The following is an 18539-nucleotide window of genomic DNA, read 5'->3' as shown; positions in this document are numbered from 1 at the left end:
CAGTATAACTTGATCCGTCATACTATTTTGCGCATTTGGACTTAGTACAGCGAACGTGACAAAGAAACAGTTAAAATATTTACGTAGGTAGTTACTTTATCTCCTTAATTGTTATCTGGGTTAGAGAACAATTAATTGTTTTGATTGCGTTATTCGTAGATAGGATTTGATAATACGCACTATACTTGTATTTATATTTTTAAAATCGTAAATGTACGGCCGAGTGTACTGTCTACTTTTAAGACATTTCACTAGCATATAATGTAGGTACCTACCTACATTATATAAAATCGACAACTTCAAACTCTAAAATAAACCTTGGCTGAGTTTGTTGTGGACTCTTCTCGGACCAAGGCGCGTTTGGAACCCTCGTAACTTTAATTTTAAGTTTGCGACTATTATCGCCACCATTAGATTAAAATAAATTATGACATAATCCTGACCTTTCAAAAGTGCTTGTAAACTAAGCCTAATTGAAATAAATGAATTTTGAATTTTACCTTAGTCAAAACTCTTGTGCACGCCACTGGCAATATAGAAATTAACCTGTGAATATTACACCGCGGATTATATCGACAGGGTTCTTAGTGAGGTAAACCGGATATATTGCCTGTATAACTAAGTAACCTTTAAGGACAATGTTTGAAGGCAATCCGGCCAACTTTCAAGTTCACACTTATGGTGCAAACTGTAAACATTCAAAATTGGTTTTCAATTACAATAAAAGAATAAGAATAGCTCTTTGTTCATTCGTTCGCTTAAATCTATCTTTAAGCATTCAGGTTCTATGTATATCAGAGTAAAGTATTTCTTAGATTTACTTATTGGCTTGGTTAGCCACCTTTTGTTAAGTGTTGATCTAAAAATATTTTTTGTCACTTTCTTAGTCGGATGAAATGTTTTTGACGTTTCCGAACATCGTGCGCTAAGCTGCGTTATACAAGATTTTAGGTATCGCCGGTAACACAGGGGCGCGGCGGGAGGTCCCCTTGCGCGATTTGATATTTGTATGACCTGCAACCGCACCTTATTTCGGAGACGTCACAAATATTGCATCCGACTATACTCCAAGTGACAAAGAAAAAATTCAAGAATAAACTGTCAAATAAAACAGTTTTCAGAAGGCGGTTAAACAATATTTATTTATTAGCGTGTACATGTTAAAATAAAACCAGCATCTTGAACAGTTAATATAAATATATTTGGAATTATTCAGAGGCTTCACAATATTTGGAAGAAGTATCCATCCAGTTTTGACGTTCGGCGTAGGTATTTACCACATACAATACATTGACGTTTCGTATAAAACGAACAGAGGGCCTAGTGGCAGTTTGATACTGTTACTGTCACGTAACGTAAACGCGAATTTCTAAGGAATTAAAACAACGCCATCTAGTGGACAACTGTTGCAATTCCATATAAATTTGCGTTTACGTCAACGTGATAATAACAGTATGAAAATATTGAAAACTCCCACTAGGCACACTGTACAAGCGGTTACGAATAAAAGCGGACACGTGTTCTTGTCGTCCCGTCTACCAAAACCACTCAAACTCAATCGAAAATATCGCTCTCTCTTTCGATCCGATGGGACAACAGAGACAGCGATAGATTTCGGCACTATTGGTCGACATTTGACTCTTCTCGAGATGTGTCGTATGCACATTTTGGGCTTACTGACGTCATAATTATTCGACGCATTTACTTTGATTGTAGTATTTATTTAAATGTTTATTCACGACGCAGTCTAAAATTAAATTGCGATTTATAAGCCTCGATTATATCCCTCGGTTTTACTCGTAAAGCAAAGTTATTCTCAACATCACCATTAAAAACAACATTGAATATTGCTCAAAAATTGTGGATAAAAAGCGCTTGTTCTTATCTGTATGTCCCAGTGACCATTTTATCGTGACCTTGAAAGATATCAAGATAAAAGTATACAATTTCTTTAATACATTTATATCGGCAATCATTGGAACCTTTTATATTTGTATTGTAATAAAGGTTTGCTCATACATTAATTTATACATTAATTTCTCATCATACATACATTGCTTAGATATTTTTAAGTAAAAACTTGCTTTTTGCAAGTGTTTGAATGCAGAAAAGCATGTGTGTGTGTGTGTTTATTGCTTTTTTGACACGAAAACCGTTATGCCGTGTCACCCAATGTTATGTGATGACTATTGCCCATAATCATTTGCAGAAACAGAGGCGCTGCTAATTCGTTACTAATTTAAAATTTCCTTGTAGAAGTTTCATTTTGGTAATTCATGATCGTTGTTTAATCTCTTTTGCCAAATTTTTGTCGACATTTGGCTTTGCTAATCGACAGAATATTGTTTTACTTATGCAATGTTTTCAAAGTCTTAAGACAGCTCCAAAACGTCGTGAGAATCCGACGCCAACTGTGGCGCTCGCAAAATATCTCATCTGCTTTACACTCGAATCTGATTCGCGAATCCTTTGTAACGGAGCAAAAACCGAAGAACATCGCACGAAAATGTCGCGAAACCTCTATGTGCTGTTCTCATTAACATAGTCCAGTAATTTTAGGTATTTTAAACTACTACCTTTTGACCTTTGTAACTATTTAAGCCGGCACGATATCGATCGTCGATTTTTCACATCTTCATAATAACACCATAATAAAGGTGTATACAAAAATCAGCTCAGTAGGAATTTTCCCCCAGATTAAATCTAAGAGCCCCCACTTACTTACAACTTTTAGCTGGCCGACTTGATCGGCCGATTATAGAACAGGTATAGCGATGTATGACAGCCCAACTAAATCGTCCAACTATACCACAGACAATTAAAAAGTCGTCCAACTATCGGTCAACTAAAAATTGTCATTTTTAGCCATAGGCCACCCTGATATTACTGGACTATAATAATATATTTCCATCTTTTGTGATAACGGATTCGCGCGCGATTCGCACGAGAACTTAGAGCGGGTATTATGGTTAGATAGACGCAACGACACGATCGTGTACAGAATGCATTAGTAACAATGACATAACAATAAAAGCTAACACCAATAAATGTTCCGTCAGTTACAGTAGACGCTAGTGGAAAATAAATTTCGACTAAAATGTATATATGCGCTAACATACAGAAGCTTTTCACTACACATTTATGTTAAATCAGAATACGTATTGATCTTTCAATGTACATAATTTTTGCGTCATCATCACAAGCAGTTGGAGCAGTTAGTCAGTAATCGACATACGTGGACCCATCAGTATAAATAGTTAGATGGGCCTCTCCATATTATGTCATTCCCCAAAGACGTGCACGCACATCTTATCTTAGTACGTAACAAGAGCATGCTGTGAGTGGACGTGGACTTAAGAAAATATTTACTGTTTTTTTCTCATTTTAAACCCTTAATTATGCCTTCGTGTTCATTTTGGGAGTGTAAAAACACAAGCCACAACATGAATAAAGAGAATAGTGTTACGAGTGATGACGTACTCAATGTGCAAAACCAATGACAATTCCGCGACGCTTTGAGGCCCATCTAACGATCTGCGATCGATGCTTGGACCGCTCTTGCAGTTAGAGGCAACAGCTTAAAACTGGCATTGATAACTGCTCGATGGTATGCTATGCAGTCGCAGCTTGAAGCAGTCGACCCAGAATAGATACTTCAAGCTGTTCGTGTATGTCCGGTTTTAGCATTGCCTTCGTAGCTGTAGGCTGTAGCTCTGTATAATATACTACATAGACTCAGAGCCACGAAAAAAGTCCCGAAACTAAAACCTGAACTAAAATTGACAGCCCCTTACACAAATGACATTAAGACCATTACCAAATGAAAATGAGAGATAGGTTTTGTAGATAAATTCAGACTTTAAAACAAAGGTCATTAGGTTCGTTTTCCTTTGAGGTTATAATGATGCCATAATCGAAATAAACAACGCTACAAATACATGTACAGTGAAAGACACAACACCATTTTAAAACCTAAAATAAAACACTAAAATTTTTCAGAAAATATTATTATAGCGTTAAATATATTTCACCTTAAACAATTGAAACTATATTGGTCGAATAATATTTTTTTTTTCTACACATTTTTGATTAATAATAATACAAGATAATGATTTGCACTGTTTCAGAAGTTGTGTTGATTGTACTAGTTTTTACCCAGTCATACAAGACAGTCAGGGATCTGTAGAATATTTTGTACAACTGATTACTATCAAGTTTTCTTGAGTAGCTTTATCTCGATAAGAAGATAAACTTTTTCATTTACGAAAATTCTTGATTCTGGTAGTTAACTGATTTACCAGGATATAAACTGTTGCTTAATTAATAGTTATACAACTTAACAGCCATAATGTCCTACAAATTCCGTGGTAAATTATCTCGTTCGAAATTTTATTTCCTGGTAACTCAGTTAGCTACCAGAATCAAGAATTTTCGTGAATAAAAAAGTTGATCGTCTGATCGAGATGAAGCTACTCACAAAAAATTAACTTGATAGTAATCAGTTGTAAAAATTGTTCTACGGATCCCCGACTAACATAACTAAAGATTTAAATCATTTAGACAAATCATGGACACACATTATTTTTTCTTTGACGCAATGTATGTAAAGATAGTTTGAGAGACTGGGTTCTAGCACTTCCGTAACTTAATAAAATCACATTTAAAAAATAAAACCTCTAGTGTTGTTAAGCATACCTTATGTTATCGATAATTATTTTTTTTTCCATTAAGTTACAAGTTCTTTCTGGAAGTGCTCGGTTATTGTACAGAAACTTTTAAAACTGTTCCAATAGATTCTCATTTTGAAATGTTCATAGAAAAATATGTTTATTATATTTCAGGACACCACTTAATAAAATACAGGTTATTGACATAGGTACTAGTTAGCGCACAAGTAATGAAAGGTTTAATAGATATTAAAGTAATAATTCCTTTATTAATGATAGCAAATACACATACTAACTAATATGTATAAAAAATGTGATCGAAGCTCCCTATTATATGATTCCTAGGATATAAAAAATGCAACGCCATAGTAAATGGCCCGATCACTTACATTTTAGTTTTTTTTTTTTAATCATACTAAAATTACCGTTATTTACACGCCGTTTCTTCTAAATATTTGCATCTGAACAATACATTAAAACCTTACCAGCTATTTACCTATTTTGTGCAATTGTTTATGCTTACGAAAAAAATAAAATATAACGAAGCGGCTAAGATTCCATTTTCAAATATTTCATTTTCAATAAGTAAAAATTGTCTATGGCATCGATGTCGATAGTACAAAGCAATAACAATTGCACATTCCTTAGCGTTTTTACGTGTACTATTACTTATTTTAGGAGTGGATTTAGACAGTAATTAACTTATTTCTAAGGGCGTTTCCACACTATACCATCATATATCGAGGGACATGCAAATGGGACAACAGTGTCCCATTATGATATAAAATATGGTAATGTGGAGACGCTGTAACAGTTCAAAAGCAATCGAAACATCAGTACAAGTGTCGCGTGGACAATTAAAATGTTATTTAGGCGTAATATAAAAACTAATAAAAGGCCGTGTTCGTCAATTAAAGGCTAAACCCATTTATCACACTTTCTTTTTACGAAAAATGTCTCCCAAGGACTAAGCGACCAATCAGAAAAGTCCCAACTTGGTCAAAGTTGCTTAAATTAATAATTGTGCGGCATTTCACAGTAACCTTTAGAAGTTTTAATAAGACTTGAATATTACAGCTTGTTTGATGATAATAAGGACATTGTTGAAAATTAAAAAATAAAATACTAAAAAAAACACAAGGTAACTTTGATTTTCAGTAAAACTTAATTGGTTTAAATGCTTTTCTGTGTAATACTGATACTTATTAATTTTAAATAAAAATTGAATGCCCAGTCGAATAATTAATTTAAAAATTCTATTATTTTACAGCCACTATTTTAGCCATCACTATTTAACCATACAATACAAAAATTAAAATGACATATATCATACAAAACACTGGCATAATTCATAATATAACACTTACACATATTTTTGTGCTGAAATTCAAAGTTACCCTCATTTGATGCAATAAACAAATCGATCCAAACAAAATCGTGAACAAATTAATCAATGCAATTAATCAGTAAAACCATCATTTAATGTACAATTTATCATCAAAACAATTTATTATTTAATTATTTAAATTGCATTCAACTGTCCTCTAGCTAAACTTCGATATGTATAACGCATTTCACGGGTGCTAAAGTATTGGGTGTAGACATCGATCACCTATTAAAAAGTGGATGCACAATCACCGACCAAAATTCAATGAGTGCTAAGCACAACTTCTTGGCACTCAATTCAAGTAGTCACATTTGCAAATTCAACCTTAAACTCAATCTTTAAGGTTGAATTCGCTCTGAATTTGGGATTTTACTGAATATTGGACTATAGGTACAATTTTCTTTACCAATAATTCTAAAACTGTCAAAGCAAAATTCACCATTTTTCAAGTGAAATTTTCTACATGATTGTGCGTCCTTTTATTATAAGAGGTCAATGGGCGTAGATTTTACAAGTGAAACGCGGGTAGCCTAATAATTTATTAATAACATTAAAACACATAAAATATGTTGGCAACGATAATTTTTACTGCTACTTTGTGCCTATTGATTACATAAAAAACATTACTTAAGATAAAATCAACGTTGTTAATATCCAATTTATTTAATAAGCAGTTGATTTCCATAATTTAAAAAAAAAAAGAAATCGTAATACCTCTACATAACTTTTAACATAAAAAGTACCGTCAGATTAGTTAACTTTGCTTTTCAATGCATATTTTTTGAAAATGGAACTTGTTTTTTTTTTGTTAAATGCGGATTTTTCGAATTTTGTTTAGTCGGACATATATAGACACTATGATAAAAGTTATTCGTTGATAGTTGTTAAGTTACACATAAAACGATCACTCTTTTCATTACATTGAAATGCAAATTTAGTCAACTAGACAGTGTTACCATACAAATATTGATATAGTATTGTAAAACATTTATTAATACACATTACATACAGTATACGAAAGTTTAAATATTTATATAAAACATTTTTAGCGAATACTGTGTATGTACTTACAGACACCTAATAATGAAATACAACAATCAATCAAATTGGGAACAAAATAAGCAATAATAATAATAATAATAATAATAAATCGAAAAATATAATCTCTGTCTAACACAAAAAATTTCAACAATTCCACATTTCGAAAACACCAACGCACCAAAAGTGGGGGGAAATATAATACATATATTTTTTAATCTGCCGTCGATGGATCAACAAAAATGGCGACGTTAGGTGTTCAAGCAAGAGTGTAGGAATGTATTTTTAATATTTTGAATACAAGTCGCGATAGAAAAAGCACCCAAATATCAATAATTATGAATTACAACTCGATAAAAAAACCTGACCAGTATGTTCCCATAAACAGAGATGTCACTTAACCATAGACAACTGTCAAACGTCAGCTGTCACTCCACAGATTATACAAAAGCGTTTACAAATACGGAGCTCACTCACACCAACCCATTTGACGTAATAAATGACGCGTATTTATTTTAACATTTTAAGAATTAACATCTATTGCATTGCATTCAATTGCAGTCCATGTTACATTAGTTCATACAGCACTGTGGTGATACCATAGAAGACGGATCGTTTGGTGCGCTATTTCTTTAAGCTAGGCTGTTTACACTTGCGTCGTACTTCCTCTACTCTCTCTGGAATATAAACAAACTCATTTATTCATTTATTTAACCCATAAACAACATTAATATAATTAAATGTTATCTATACTAATATTTAAAGGAGGTAGTTTGTAAGTTTGTAAGTTTGTAAGTTTGTTAAGGAGTCATTTCAGGTCCACTCTTGTACCCCGTATCATTAAAATTTAAAAAATACAAAGAATTTATTAAAATTTATTAAACAGAATAAATCTAACTAAATAAAAATAAATAAATAAAAAACCCAAGTTTTTGAGTTATAACAAGATGGTGCCCATAGAGCAACTATGACATGACAGTTGACAGCAAAAGTCAAATCGATTAATGCATTGAAAACGTCATCTATCCGCCATTAATACCTTTATTGATGTTGCATTTCTTGGGAGATAATGAATATTATTTCGAAAAAATTAAAATAATTTCGTAGATTTGTATAATCAAAAATAGTTAAAAATAATATCTTCTTTTATTTCCGCCAGGGTACAATGACTGGACCTGGGCTCCATACAATTTTGGACCATCTCCTTTGTAACAATCCTTTGTACGGAGTAATCTTCGGAACTACCATCCGATTTTGAAAATTCTTTCACCAGCAGAATGCTACGTTATCGGGGAGTGTTTCAAAACAACTAGGTATCTTTCCTAATACTCCAATAATGTAACCCAAAGTGTAAATTTTTTTACCTAAAATATACTTTACATCGCGTGCGCTGCAAAACCTATTGATGTTAGAATAAAACAATGTACTACAACTTTGCAGAACACATCCTTTTCTACAAAAAGTGTCGCGACAGCATATGCCTAACTATTATAGTCATGACACAATGACACAAAGTGTTCTTTTATTTAAAAAAAAATCGGTTGTCTGTAAAGTCGGTTTACTGACGATAGTTGAACGTGACAACGTCATAAGAAAATACTGATGGAATTTTTGCATTTTTCAAAAGAAAATGTTTGTTTTTCTAAAATACTGTTTAATAATCTTCATAGACCAGAATATACTTTATTTCTTGTAAAAAAAGTTGGCAACCCTAGAGCGTGGGAACGACGCATGACTTCATCTTTTTTTGAGTGTGCAGCCGGCTCCATTGACGTTGTAAGACGTTGTCACGTGAAAAAAAAAATGGAAATGCCGCCGTTAGAAAAGGCTAACTAAGCGTAGGGATAGAGTAGTGTAGGGATAGGAAAGAAGTGCACATAAGTTGTAGCTTATTGAAATCTCACCTGTAAAAAATTAAAAAAAAAATGTAGTACATACCCTGACGCGTCGCAATCCTTACAGTATCGAACACTTCCGCTTCACCTTGACCGGCTGCACGGGGCACAGCACGGCGCGGATCGCCTCGTCGAATACCGTCTTCAGCCCCTTCTGGGTCAGCGCCGAGCACTCCAGGTACTTCACCGCGCCGATTTCCTTGGACATGCCTAGGCCCTGGTAGACAAAAATTATATTGAGTCCATAGACTACAAGCCCTTAAACAAAAATTACATGAGAAATGAACCAAGATGAATAACGCTTAGAAGGCTGCTGCTATATCAGAAAATAACTCTGAGCACTATACCGTCATTTCTGAGCTGTACAGGTGATTGAAGAGTAAGGCTTGCGACTCTTATCTTTCGACTCCTGCGCTGGAAAAATGTACAGCGTTTACGGGTAAAGTATCTGTATACATATGTGTACAAAACGAATTGCACAAATGCCGTACAGTAATAAATAACGTATTTTGCTTCTGCAGTTGTCGACGAATTAAAATTTGTGCTGACTTCCGGCACCACCATTTTAGTACGGCACTAGGATTTTCGACATTTATTTTTAATCATCTTAAACACTATAGCAAAGCCGTACAATTATAATTAGTCGTAATTCATCATTTGTACCTGAGAAATGACATTCACTCGCGTACTCACCACTGTACCGCTCAGAAATGACGGCATAGTGTTCAGAGTTATTTTCTGATACAGTAACAGCCATCTAAACGTTATTCACGTTGGTTCATTTCACAAATAATTTTTGTCAAGGGCTTACAGTCCCATATTGGTTTTTACACACAAATGCGTTTAATCTGTCATATTACCGCTACTACCAAATCTAAACAGTCTTCATGGAATAAATTGATTATGCGTATGACTCCGGTGACATAAACGTCATGACGTCAAACACATCTGTTCTTACGAGAACTGTAAAGTTTGACGTCATCATTTAGAGGATAATATTCATAACAATTACATGACCCGTTACCATCGCGTTACTTTAGTTTTCAGTAGTTATTCCTTATTCCTCCTTCTGTATTTGGTAGAACACCAAAGGGAAAAAACTTATAATCTCTCATTCCGAGGTTGACCTATTTTCCTTATTTGACTGGGGTAGCATAAGAACTCAGAAGTAGGGGAAGTGGGTGGTATACCTCAAAATGCTTGTTTAGCCATTCGTTGGTCATTATCGCTAATAATGTGATAATGACTAACGAACATAACATCTAAAAGTGATTGTTACTGAGTCCAAAATTATCACCCAAAACCGGTCATACAGCATTGGTCTAGCCTGGTGGTTCAAATCCAACCGAATGAGGAGGAGGAGGAAATAAGAAGGTTTAGCGTTGTAGTAGGCCATTCAAATAGGCTGATAATGATGTACTAATTCAATACTTTTGGTCTCTATGAATCTCCCACATACACACCCTCCCACAGATTTGAGCTTAGATATCTCCATTGCTTTTGAATAGTTTCCCATCACTACGGCTCATTAGATTTGAGTATAGATCTCTCCATCACTCTAACTGTCATTGAGATGTCATCAACAAAGTTGGTTCAGTCATATCAGGTTCATATTGAGCGACTGTTTCGAACCGCAATACTCACTGATGTATAAATGATGGGCGTTAGCTTTTTGTCCTTCAGCTTCTCAATGGTGTCCTTGTCTTCGCGGAGATCGAGCTTCGTGCCCACGAGGATGATGGGCGTTGACGGGCAGTGATGCCTCACTTCTGGGTACCACTGGAATGTTATTAAACGTCCAATTAATATTTTTATTACATAAAATATAATGATACAGCACATAAATTTTTCATTATCAGAAAGTAAAATTAGATCTGCTTAATCCATAGTGGCGTGCACAATGTTTTTAGCTAAAGTTTTTTGACGGCCTCCCTGGCGCATTGGTATGCGCGGTGGATTTACAAGACGGAGGTCCTGGGTTCGATCCCCGGCTGGGCAGATTGAATTTGTCCAGGTCTGGCTGGTGGGAGGCTTCGGCCGTGGCTAGTTACCACCCTACCGGCAAAGACGTACCATCAAGCGATTTAGCGATCCGGTACGATGTCGCGTAGAAACCGAAAGTGGTGTGGATTTCATCCTCATCCTAACAAGTTAGCTCGCTTCCATCTTAGACTGCATCATCACTTACCATCAGGTGAGATTGTAGTTAAGAGCAAACTTGTAAAAAATAAAAAAGAGAAAGCATTGTACAGAAAATTTGTTCAATACAGGGTAGTGATGTTATTGAAGCTTTAATGAATGATGGACTACCTTAGCGCGAACGTCCTCCTAAATGAAGAAAATCTATAAGGAGACTGACGTGTCAAATCAACTGACGTGTCAAAAGTGCCTGTAAACTGAGCCTACTTGAAATAAATGATTTTTGATTTTGATTTTTTGGAGGGTTATGCTGGTCCTGTAGAGGCCTGTTGATGAATGGTGGGCTACCTTAGCGCGGACGTTCTCGAAGGAGGCGGGGTTGACGAGCGAGAAGCATATGAGGAACACGTCGGTCTGTGGGTAGGAGAGCGGCCGCAGCCGGTCGTAGTCCTCCTGGCCAGCCGTGTCCCACAGGCCCAGGTTTATGGGCTTACCGTCCACCATCACGTTCGCGGAGTAGTTGTCGAATCTGTAACGTACAATGGAAGATATTTATACTAACATCATAAAGAAGCCTCATTAGCTCAGTGATAAAGGGGCAGGACTCATCAAGAGGTAGGATTTAATTTTTTGTTCGTATGTTTGTAACGATCTGAAACTCAGTACTTTCGGAATTTATACTGAAATAGGTTTATTTCAGTTAAACTTTCAGTAAAAACTCTCAGCCTGGAGTTGGAAATTTGGTCAGCATCTGACATCTGATAGTGAATCTGAGGGTAATCGTTAAAGAGTTTCACATTATCATCCTAAGGCCGTCAAACCGCATCGTAGCAGTGTGGTGGGACTAAGTTTGATTCCTTTTAATGATGATTTGCTTTAGTCTCCTTAGGGTTCATTTAAACGAACAGCAACTGCTTCCGACAGCGACGTCTCGGCGGCAGTCATCGTCGGTAGCAGTTGCCAGCTGCCATTGGCAACGTGCTACTCGTGTAAATTACCCCTTAGGGTCACACGGGCGAAGCTCTGCCAGGGAAACTACGAGTACGTAAATTTTTTTTCAAATACACTCGTTTTTAACCGATGTCAAAAAAAGTAGGAGACTCAATTTGACTGTATGTTTTTTTTACTAGTTATACAAATTGCAGTAAAGCAAAGCGCAGTGTTGGTCGACCTCCCACCAGGTGGACTGACGACATCAAGCGAGTCGCAGGGATTCGCTGGATGCAGGCGGCTCAGTATCGTGATTATTGGAAGTCCGTACAAAAGGCCTATGTCTTGCAGTGGATGTCAATCAGCTGATATGATGATGATGATACAAATTACCTGCATAAAACTAATCTAGCATGACCCTGCCTATATGATAATTGATAAGGTTTAGACAGGAATGCGCTTATGAGTAAGCGAAGCGGTATCGTGCGTGTGTAAGTAGCAAATTACAGACGGCACTTAATACTTCCTTTATGATTAAGGTTTCCCGAAGTAACAGGTGGCGGGGTTCGCGGGAACAAACGTCACAGGATCGTTTGATCGCGTTTAAACGATGACTAACAGTTAACACGTAACAACTGAACTAATACTGGTGTACCGATTGCAAGCTAATTTCGAAAACATCCTCGTGGCCGATATGTTTCTATTCTCACTCGTGAAAGATGTAAACACAAATCTAGGCTGTAGCTGGTTTTAAAATCATATTAATTTTAACCTATTAGGTAACAGTTCAGGATCCGGGGACCATTTTTATAATTTTTGATAAACTTGTAGCAATAGGTCATCAAACATTGTTACAAACCAACTGTCTCTTTCGTTAACAACCCATATTCGCCTCACTGCTGAGCGCGAGTCTCCTTTCAGAATTAGAGGGGTTAGGCCAAATAGTCCACCACGCAGTCTCAATGCAGATTGGCAGGCTTCACACACGCAAAGAATTAAGAAAATTCTCAGGTATGCAGGTTTCCTCATGATGTTTTTCCTTCGCCGTTTGAGACACGTGATATTTAATTTCTTAAAATGAACATAATTGAAAAGTTCGAGGTGCATGCCCCGGACCGGATTCGAACCTACACCCCTCGGAATCGGGAGGCAGAGGTTAACCTTCTAGGTAATAAATTCAGGATCCGGGGAGCATTTTTTATAATTGATTACTCTCTCTTTTAAATTAAGCAACAATAAAAAACAGTAAATTTTTCTTTACTTTTTTTACTAGTAACAATTTTTGATGAACTCTTCCTCCCAACATGTATCACTAACGAGGTCATCAAACATTGTTACTAACCACCTGTCTTTTTACTGTTGCTTAATTAATAGTAATATAGTTATACAAACTAACAGCCACATTGTCCTACAAATTGCGTGGTAGGTACTCGTATGTTATCTAGTTTTTAACTCTTTTTTTTCTGGGCGAACAAGGTATGGAGAATGGGCCATCAACTTTGTGACTTTGTTAGCTTTTACGAGGATTCTCTGGATCTACTGAACTGATTATGAGAATCCGTTTACCAATAGTAAGCCACGTTATTCGTTAGTGTCATAGGCTATATTTTATCTTCCCACCCATGCCCACAGGAACGGGAACTACGCGGGGTGTCTGCTAATAGTGTGAAATTATTCCTTTACGCCAAAACCACTTTATTACTATTTGCTTCAAGACAACATAAAATCTGAATAACATTTCATCTTACTCCTCACAGTAAAATTATAAAAGACTGCAGCTATATGCTTTGCTCCGGATTTTAGAGTAACATGCTTTCGGGCGTGAATTCCCGTGTTCCATGCCGTCATGCCAGATTAGTGTCAAATCAAATGGAAGGTAAATTTTCCTTGTGTTACGACTACATTTAGGTCAGATATTTTGGGAGGATTATTCCAATAAATACTTTAAAATTTTCCTGACGTTAAATGATAATAATAATGATGACAATATTGTCGATATTACTGTTTCACATGACGATAATCTGGTTAAAGCTGAAAAAGAAAAAAAGTATCAAACTTTCAGAGTAACTATAGGTAACTCTTTGATCAACATACTAGCACCTTGCTCACGAGATTACCGCCATATGGAATATTGTGATAATAATATATAAATTCAACTAAATAGACGGTAAAAAAGTTACCGTCTATTTAGTTGAAATGGGAATATAGTCTGGCAAGTTCGTTAATGACACTCCCATGATATGGGGGCGACGGGGGAAAAGACTGCGCGGGTGTGGAATCGTGCTCGTCATCATCATCAACAATCATCTCTACACGCCTCCTGGCCCGCGCGGACCATCGGGAATGTTACGAACGAGGTTGCCAAGCTATAGTAGTATGTATTACTTACACTGTTGGTATGTACTCCCCGGGGAAGGCGTTTGTGGTGTAACTGATGAGGAGGCAGGTCTTACCGACAGCTCTGCGAACAAACAAAACATCTCATATGAACCTTCATATAGTAGGCAAGCTTCAATCAATCAAAATCAATCATGCAGATTTAGTTTACAAGCACTTTTAAAACGTCAAGATTGGCGTCATTTGTAAAGACTACTACCAGTTCGGAAGACTGGTTCTGCTGAGAAGAGCTGACAAGAAACTCAACAGTTCCTCATTTAAAAAATCATAGGCCTCGCTAGACGTTACTTTTCTGTCAAAATATATGATCAACGATCTAATGCGACTATAAAAATTGTCTCTATAGAATCGATGTTAAATAGTTGTAATCGTGTTCGTTGGTTAAAGAGCTCCGTAAAAATACCTTTTTGTGTAATTGAATTGTGTAAAAAACGGGCAAAAACTACTAGTTTAGTATAAGATAATACCAAATCTAAGCTTGTTTTCATCAGGAAATGACAGACAATTTTGTTCGTGACTATGAGTGCGATACAGGTCCTTCTATAAATGGTCTGAGTATAGTTAGTATAGTCTGGCAAACTGCTATAGTTGACAATCACGTACAAGGTAAATAGCAAAATAATAATAGAGAAACGAGGAAGGATCAAATATTGAAATCTAAATTTAGTGAATTTTAGGCCCAATTAGTGATTAAAAACCACTTTGATGCATCTCTGGGATTCGGCATTTCAGCGTTATGGATTTTTTTAGAGGCGAGTCTCCTCTTAGACTGAGAGGGGTCAGGCCAATTGTCCACCACGCTGGCCCAATGCGGATTGGATTGGCAGACTTCTAGAGAATTGAGAAAATTCTCAGGTATCCTCACGATGTTTTTCCCTCACCGTTTGAGACACGTGATATTTAATTTCTTACAATCCACATAACTGAAAGTTGGAGATGCATGCCTCGGACCGGATTCGAACCTACGTCTTACGAGGTCATATCCACTAGGCAAACACAGCTATCAAGGAATAAATAACTCAGGTTGTTTTATATACTTAAATAAATAGATTAAACTACGGCTGAAATTAAAAAAGTTTAAATTGAAGCTGCAATGCAAAGATCAGTTTGCAGTGCTCATTACGCAGAGGGTTCAAATATAAATGCAACCTCGCTTCAGTCTGATCCTTTAATTAATGGATGTTTTGATGAATATCTTTCCTCTTCACTACTATAGAATTTCTTGGAAATAGGACACCATTTTTTTTTTTATTAAGACAGGTACATAAATAAAAAAAAAAAATCTAAAGTTACTGCGGCTTGAAATTTTAGGATACGTCATCAACCCATATTCGGCTCACTGCTGAGCTCGAGTCTCCTCTCACAATGGCCAATAGTCCACCACGCTGGCCCAATGCAGATTGGCAGACTTCACACACGCAGAGAATTAGGATAATTCTCTGGTATGCAGGTTTCCTCACGATGTTTTCCTTCACCGATTGAGACACGTGATATTTAATTTCTTAAAATGCACACAACTGAAAAGTTGGAGGTGCATGCCCCGACCGGATTCGAACCCACACCCTCCGGAATCAGAGGCAGAGGTCATATCCACTGGGCTATCACGGCTCTAATAGGCTCTAATCTCTCTAATTTTAGGATAAATTATGATATTTTGTAAATATCCATCCAAAATTGTAGGGTAAAATAAAGCGGAAAAATATCCTGTCAGTGGGTTTATTAAAGTTTTTTCTCAGTATTTATCAAAATTGTATATTTGATTTCAAAATAGCTGAGTTTTCCCAAGTGTCTTTCACTGGAAACTAGAGGAGGTTACTTAGCAAATTATATGCTATTTTTAACCGACTTCAAAAAAGGAGGAGGTTTCTCAATTCGACCGTATATATTTTTTACAGTATAATAAAGAATGGTAAGGTTTCCTTGCAGATGAAGTCGCTGTCCGCTAAGTAGAACATATAAATGAAAATGTGTATCAAGTTATTGTATTTAAAATCATGTAGCTATAATATCTTTATCTAAGAAGACAAAGGGCTGTGAAACACTTTGCGATCCATGAGTTTTTAATGGGGACTATAAATTGGTAATATCATGAAGACATTAAGTGTTATATGGAAGGGTTCCTAAGCGGTTTATAAAGGTGGGAAGGAATAATCTTTATAACACAAAACATCAGCAAGCAAGAGTCATAATGTTGAACGTTCATGATCTTTTGACGACATGACTTGTGTAGAAAAGAAAATATAAATTGAAGAAAATATATATTATAGAGTGCAATTTTTTCATTAATTTTTTAAAATTCCTCTTTTTAGTCAATAAGTTTGCGTTTCACTGCGTAATTCGCTATGCACGGTGTCTTTCTGAGAATAAAGTTAATACAAGTGCTACAGTTTGTATTGCAACTTTTTTCATGTGCCATTAATTTCCCCGTAACCATTTCTTTCAGACCAGCGGCCTTATTATGTATCTCAGTGTACCATTCAAACAATGAGTCACTACATCGATTGTTGTCGTATTTTCGTTTTTGTGATTATCTAATATAGTTTTTTCTATTAAATTACCTTGAATATGTCATTTGTCATCAAGTGGCAATGATTTTTGTTTTAACTATCGTCTAACATGAATATTTCAACAAAATTACGTAAATATCAGTTTTTCGTTAAAATAACGTTCCTACCTGCTTCTACCACTACTAGCCTAATGTTACTTTACGTAAAATGACGTTTATTGTGTCATTTCGTTGAAAACACAAAGTTAGATGATTGCAAAAACGAAAATACGATGAAAAACGACGTAGTGACTGATTACTTGAATGGTACACCGAGTTACATAATAACCCTGCTGAACACGGCATTGCTGCTTAGAGACGGTGAACGTATGGTACGTCAGTTAGACTAGATAATGGTAATTGTAAGGAATGCCCTGGTCCTGTAGTGAGGCAGTCAGTTAAAATGGTTATTAATGACTAAAGGACGCATCGCGTAATATGAATTTTTAATTTTACGATAGATTCGTGCGATCCGTACGATGAGGATCAGTACGCACTTGTATGACTTTCTATAACAAAGAATACGTTTGATGCGATTCGTCCGATACGTAAGATGCGGATCTGTGGACGCCTACCATAATAACCCAAACATTTACAAGCATCATTGTCGAATTAAAACATTTTTTGACATCATAAGTATACTATATTTTCTTTAAAAACACTTGATAATACTAATCGAATATATATTACGTCATCATTATCAACCCATATTCGGCTCACTGCTGAGCTCAAGTCTCCTCTCAGAATGAGAGGGATTAGGCCTTAGTCCACCACGCTGGCCCAATGCGGATTGGCAGACTTCACACACGCAGAGAATTCTCTGGTATGCAGGTTTCCTCACGACGTTTTCCTTCACCGTTTGAGACACGTGATATTTAATTTCTTAAAATGCACACAACTAAAAAGTTAGAGGTGCATATCCTGGACAGGATTCGAACCCACACCCTCCGGAATCGGAGGCAGAGGTTTAGCTTTTCATTTTCCAGACCTCTTATGACGCAACAATATTGGCAATTGCCGTTCATACCGCAGCGGTACGAGTGTATACTGTAATGAAAAATATTGGAGTACCGGCCCGACGTGCCGGCCTAATTTTATCGCAACCTCGACGAAATTACTCAGTCGGATTACGAACGATGCATAAATAACGCCCTTGGTAACTAGGTTGACCTAAAAAAAAAAAACACGGTAGGTACTCGAGCACGTTTTACCCATAGCGAGAATGGAGGATGTTTAAAGTATTAAAACACTAGACTAAGTAATCTAACTAATATAATGAATGCTAACGTTCGTATCCTAAGCTTTCTTCAGCTTTCTACAGCTACAACTACATTACCATTTTCCAAAATTCTATAAAATATGTATATCTAACTATTGAAACTTCTGTTGCGACTCAGTTCCAAACAATAAGATTATCAGTTTTCGAAATAAAAGGTGAGAACTAATTGCTGAATTATGGCTGAATTCATTGTGCTTTGAGTGGATGTAAAAACCCCAAAACTGGCCAATGAATAAAATGATTCCATCCAACTTTACTTTTA

The 18539-nt window shown here is 36.1% G+C and overlaps 1 protein-coding gene across 1 annotated transcript in view; it reads right to left on the bottom strand.

Annotated features, from left to right (window-relative positions):
* Positions 1 to 1179: 1179 nt before the first annotated feature.
* Positions 1180 to 18539, bottom strand: part of LOC112053760 (ras-related protein Rac1) — a 59643-nt gene continuing 42283 nt past the window's right edge. The window contains exons 2-6 of the mRNA XM_024093304.2: positions 14446 to 14517; positions 11475 to 11655; positions 10632 to 10766; positions 9031 to 9204; positions 1180 to 7769 (exon numbers count right to left, since the gene is read on the bottom strand). Of these exons, the coding sequence (XP_023949072.1) occupies positions 9049 to 9204; positions 10632 to 10766; positions 11475 to 11655; positions 14446 to 14517 (544 nt within the window). The 3' untranslated portion in view covers positions 1180 to 7769; positions 9031 to 9048. The remainder of the gene's footprint in view (positions 7770 to 9030; positions 9205 to 10631; positions 10767 to 11474; positions 11656 to 14445; positions 14518 to 18539) is intronic.

Source organism: Bicyclus anynana, chromosome 11 (genome assembly GCF_947172395.1).
Source record: "Bicyclus anynana chromosome 11, ilBicAnyn1.1, whole genome shotgun sequence".
NCBI lineage: Eukaryota > Metazoa > Arthropoda > Insecta > Lepidoptera > Nymphalidae > Bicyclus > Bicyclus anynana.
Note: the sequence above shows the minus strand (reverse complement) of the source record. Positions and strands in the feature narration are given on the sequence as shown.